This window comes from Histoplasma capsulatum, genomic scaffold (genome assembly GCF_000149585.1).
Source record: "Histoplasma capsulatum NAm1 scaffold_7 genomic scaffold, whole genome shotgun sequence".
In the NCBI taxonomy this organism is placed as follows: Eukaryota; Fungi; Ascomycota; class Eurotiomycetes; order Onygenales; family Ajellomycetaceae; genus Histoplasma; species Histoplasma mississippiense.
The window spans coordinates 1600470-1604017 of record NW_001813976.1 but is presented as its reverse complement, the minus strand read 5'-3'; the positions used below and the strand labels follow the sequence as shown (position 1 = coordinate 1604017).

Sequence of the window (3548 nt, the reverse complement as noted above, 5' to 3'; positions counted from 1 at the left end):
CACTTCTCGATGTAACACTGTTTGTCCTCAAGATGATCAAACCTTGCGACCGAGACGCAAGGAGGAATGCAAGCAAAGAGGTTGCTTTTGACTCCGGAAAACGTGACCCGGGTGACACTCGCTCTTCAGCTACAGTTACAATGGCGCCAAGATATCTGATCCAGTAGGAGAGGAGCATAAATATCGAACCAGGTAGTACGAGAGATTGAAAAGACAACTGGTTTTGGCCTTACATGATTCGTTGTAGCTTTGCTAGCCTATAGTTGTTTCAGGTGCATTCAGGTATGTATATACACGAAAACCCTCCCAACTTTTCATACTCCTATACTTCAACTAGGCCTACAAGTTGCCCTCCCTCGTCCCAGGCCAAAACGCCATTGTACCTTGTTGGCAAATGCGGACTTTTTTTTTGATGTTCAAATTTCGAGCGGATGCTTCTGACACCATTCTCGCAACTTCTCCGCTGCACGATGCGGAATGACGAATAGAGGATGGACGACTTCTAGTCGATCCTCCTCATTGAAAACAACAGATGACTGGCCTTGTTCTGTTGATGCGGTTACAGGTGCATGTGACCAGGAAAATGCGGATGGAAATGGATTATTAGCTTCCCCCGCCGAGGCTATGCCTGTATGGAAGTGGTGGTGTTGTGCGGTGCTTAAACCAGCCAGGATATAACAGGTATGATAGGAATCGGGGTTTCTAAAAAAAAAAAAAGGGGGGGGGGGGGGGATCAGCCACGCCGATAGTTTCTTTTATAAACTCCCCAAATTTGTCCCTGTACATAAGCGGGTGATGTACATGCCCCACCGGCGGGAAGATGCACTTACTTGCCAGGTTTATCCCGTAGCCCGCCATGGGGCCCTTGACAACAACTGAGGATATATCTTATCAATCCTTCGCGATGGAAAAGGCTGCCAGATCCCGAATATGATGGTGTGGATGTTGACTGAATGCCATTGACGGCAGCTTGGACCAAGGGCCAGCAACCGCCAACCCAATGACTGTAGCACCCATCAACCAACTTGTTAGTCCTCCCCGCGAATCCACCTTCCGGAGCACGTTGTGTAGCTGAGAGCCATGATATTAAGAGCGGAAGATCCATATATCTAGAGACGGATTAGCATTGCTTCCGGAATAGATAGCAGATGTACTCACGAACCTTTTGATCATCTCCTTAGGGTCGCCAAGGATGTATAGACATGCCAAAGCACAAAAGGCATATGCACCATGGGCTTCCGTCCCCGGACTTCCAGAAATCCCACCTTCGAAAGTTTGACCTAGACGAGATAATGGTCAGCTCTACCTCCCAGATGATGCCACATGTCATTTATTTGCTTCTTTTCCTACATCTAGACAGATATTCTGGCAACCCGCTTATGAAAGTGTCTAAGCCAGCATGTCTGGCGGGCGAATCGAGAGGTAGTTGGAGCGGAAGATCCAACAAGGCAATCATAACCATTGCACAGTATGCGCCTCTGCAGTTTTTTAGTAAATAATGTTCCGTTTCAAACGTGGTTCGGGGAGTCCTACCGCACATCCTCCTCACCGCCAAGGGTTACCTGAAAGCCGCCATCTGCTTGCTTCAATTTCCCAAGCCATTGCCACCTTATCTATCAGATTAGTATCCTGCGGATGAAAAATGCAGCGGCACAAAGCGGCATGTAAACCATGTCGGAAGGGCTTACATTGCCGTCCGATTGACCAGTTTGAATGCATTCTGCCCGCCCACTAGGGCCAGAGAAAGTACAAGTGCATAAGAAGAAGCACAATGCGACATTTGGCCGTGTCCTCCGCCAAAACCCCCCGTGGAGTTTTGCATCGGGGCAGCAGTAGCTATGACGCTGGGTATTCAGAGCAGAAAGTCAGTGAGATGGTAACACGAAACGCGAGAGGTGAACTATATTTTCTACAACGTTATCGCTCTTCGTGCATCGAAGATCCGCCAATGTTCGACGCCACTCCCCGTTCCGTACCAAATGGATCTGACGTGAAGCACATCCAAAAATGAAAGAACATAAAATAATATAGGATAGAATATTATTATAATCAGACATAAACAAATAGAATCCAAACCTACCGTTCCCGAAACTTCGTAACATCCTCCCCTAATAGATGCAATCCGGTTAATGCCCAGTAGACCATCCACGGACGACTTGAATCAAGTCCGACAAACCGCTCAGGGTAAGACTCGAGAGAGTCATAGAGGAACGAAATATGGGCGTCCCGATCCAGACGTGGCACGCCAAATTGATTGAATGGGCCAGTCTGGGAGCTGGCAAGCCCCTTCAGGAACGGGAGACACTGGTCAATCGTTGCATCCTGCGTTTTCGAAGTCTCCGTAACTAGCTGGTCACGGATTAAGGGTAGCTGTGTGAATAAGTCTGGAATGCTCTTTTGATATTGACCGTGGAGGCTTTGTGGGGCAGCCATGTTATCCTTATTCTTCCTTTTTCTCCGCTTACCGTGCGAATGAGGATACAATGATGCTGCTGCTGAAGGCTCCCTGGTGGTGTGGGGAGACGAATCGGTTTTCAACGCCTGTTGCTTGTGCCGTTCCTCTAAGATGCTAGGAGCGGCACTACTGCCATGCAACCTGCGTCTGGTGGTTCTGGGGTGGGCGGGAGAGGACGCTGCTCTTCGGGAGGATTCTTTGTTATTTGAGGTGGTGGTTGGGAAGCGGACTTTACGACGGTATTTCCCTCTGATCATGCCCTTCTTGCGTGCATTGGGGGCTCCATGTATTATTATGGCTTTTGCAACTTTTAGAAATGCGTCAATGTATTTCTCGGAGCCTTTGTGCTTTCATTGAGGCGTTGTTGTTGATATTGTGCTTTGATAGTTCCTTTGTTTTGCGAAGATTTATTGTTGTTCACCATTGTTGCCCAAAACTTTGATCCGGCCGCTTCCCCTCACCCACACCACTCCCCAACTGTGGAATCACACATCTCTGTTCTGACGTTGACTCTTCGATACAAAAGCGACAGGCTTCTGAAATATAAAACCAGAAATATATAAGTTCCATACCGTCTAACCATATCAATTTTATTCATTTCCATCTGCTGAAGACTCATTTGTGGCGAGAGAATCATCCTTTCAGAAACCTGTTCTTTTCCCGGTTTTTAATCAAGAATTTCAACATTTTACTTTATTTACATCTATTGCGAAATGCAAACAACGAGGGAAAAGCTATATCTCATTATATTAAATCCCTTTTCTGCAGGCTGCTGATCACGTTGCGCTCCTCCAGGATGGATTTTATCATAGGAGACGACAACAAGGCACATATCCCTTTCAACGAATCGGACAGATAATTTACCTTGCATATAACCATATAACCTCTACTTCCGTCAAAATTTAGTGGAATTTATGAAACTTTGAACATACTTTGCCAAGGACCACAGCAATACCAATCATGAAATCCTACGGGGGATCTTAGTCCGGGTAAAAAAAATTACCACGGCCCAGGGCATCGCTTGTGAGCGCCAGAGAGTTGCTAGTGCCATTTCACCTCATCGCAAGAATGATGCGTGATGCACAATGCACGA

The 3548-nt window shown here is 47.0% G+C and overlaps 1 protein-coding gene across 1 annotated transcript; it reads right to left on the bottom strand.

Annotated features, from left to right (window-relative positions):
- Nucleotides 1-416: 416 nt before the first annotated feature.
- On the bottom strand, nucleotides 417-3417 carry HCAG_06093 (hypothetical protein; the record flags this gene model as incomplete). The annotated part of the gene is made up of 9 exons (XM_001538438.1): nucleotides 417-702; nucleotides 831-1004; nucleotides 1051-1109; nucleotides 1159-1280; nucleotides 1550-1608; nucleotides 1689-1844; nucleotides 2081-2753; nucleotides 2961-2991; nucleotides 3388-3417. 9 exons carry the CDS (start codon nucleotides 3415-3417, stop codon nucleotides 417-419), a joined length of 1590 nt encoding a protein of 529 aa, XP_001538488.1.
- Between the last annotated feature and the right edge of the window lie 131 nt (nucleotides 3418-3548).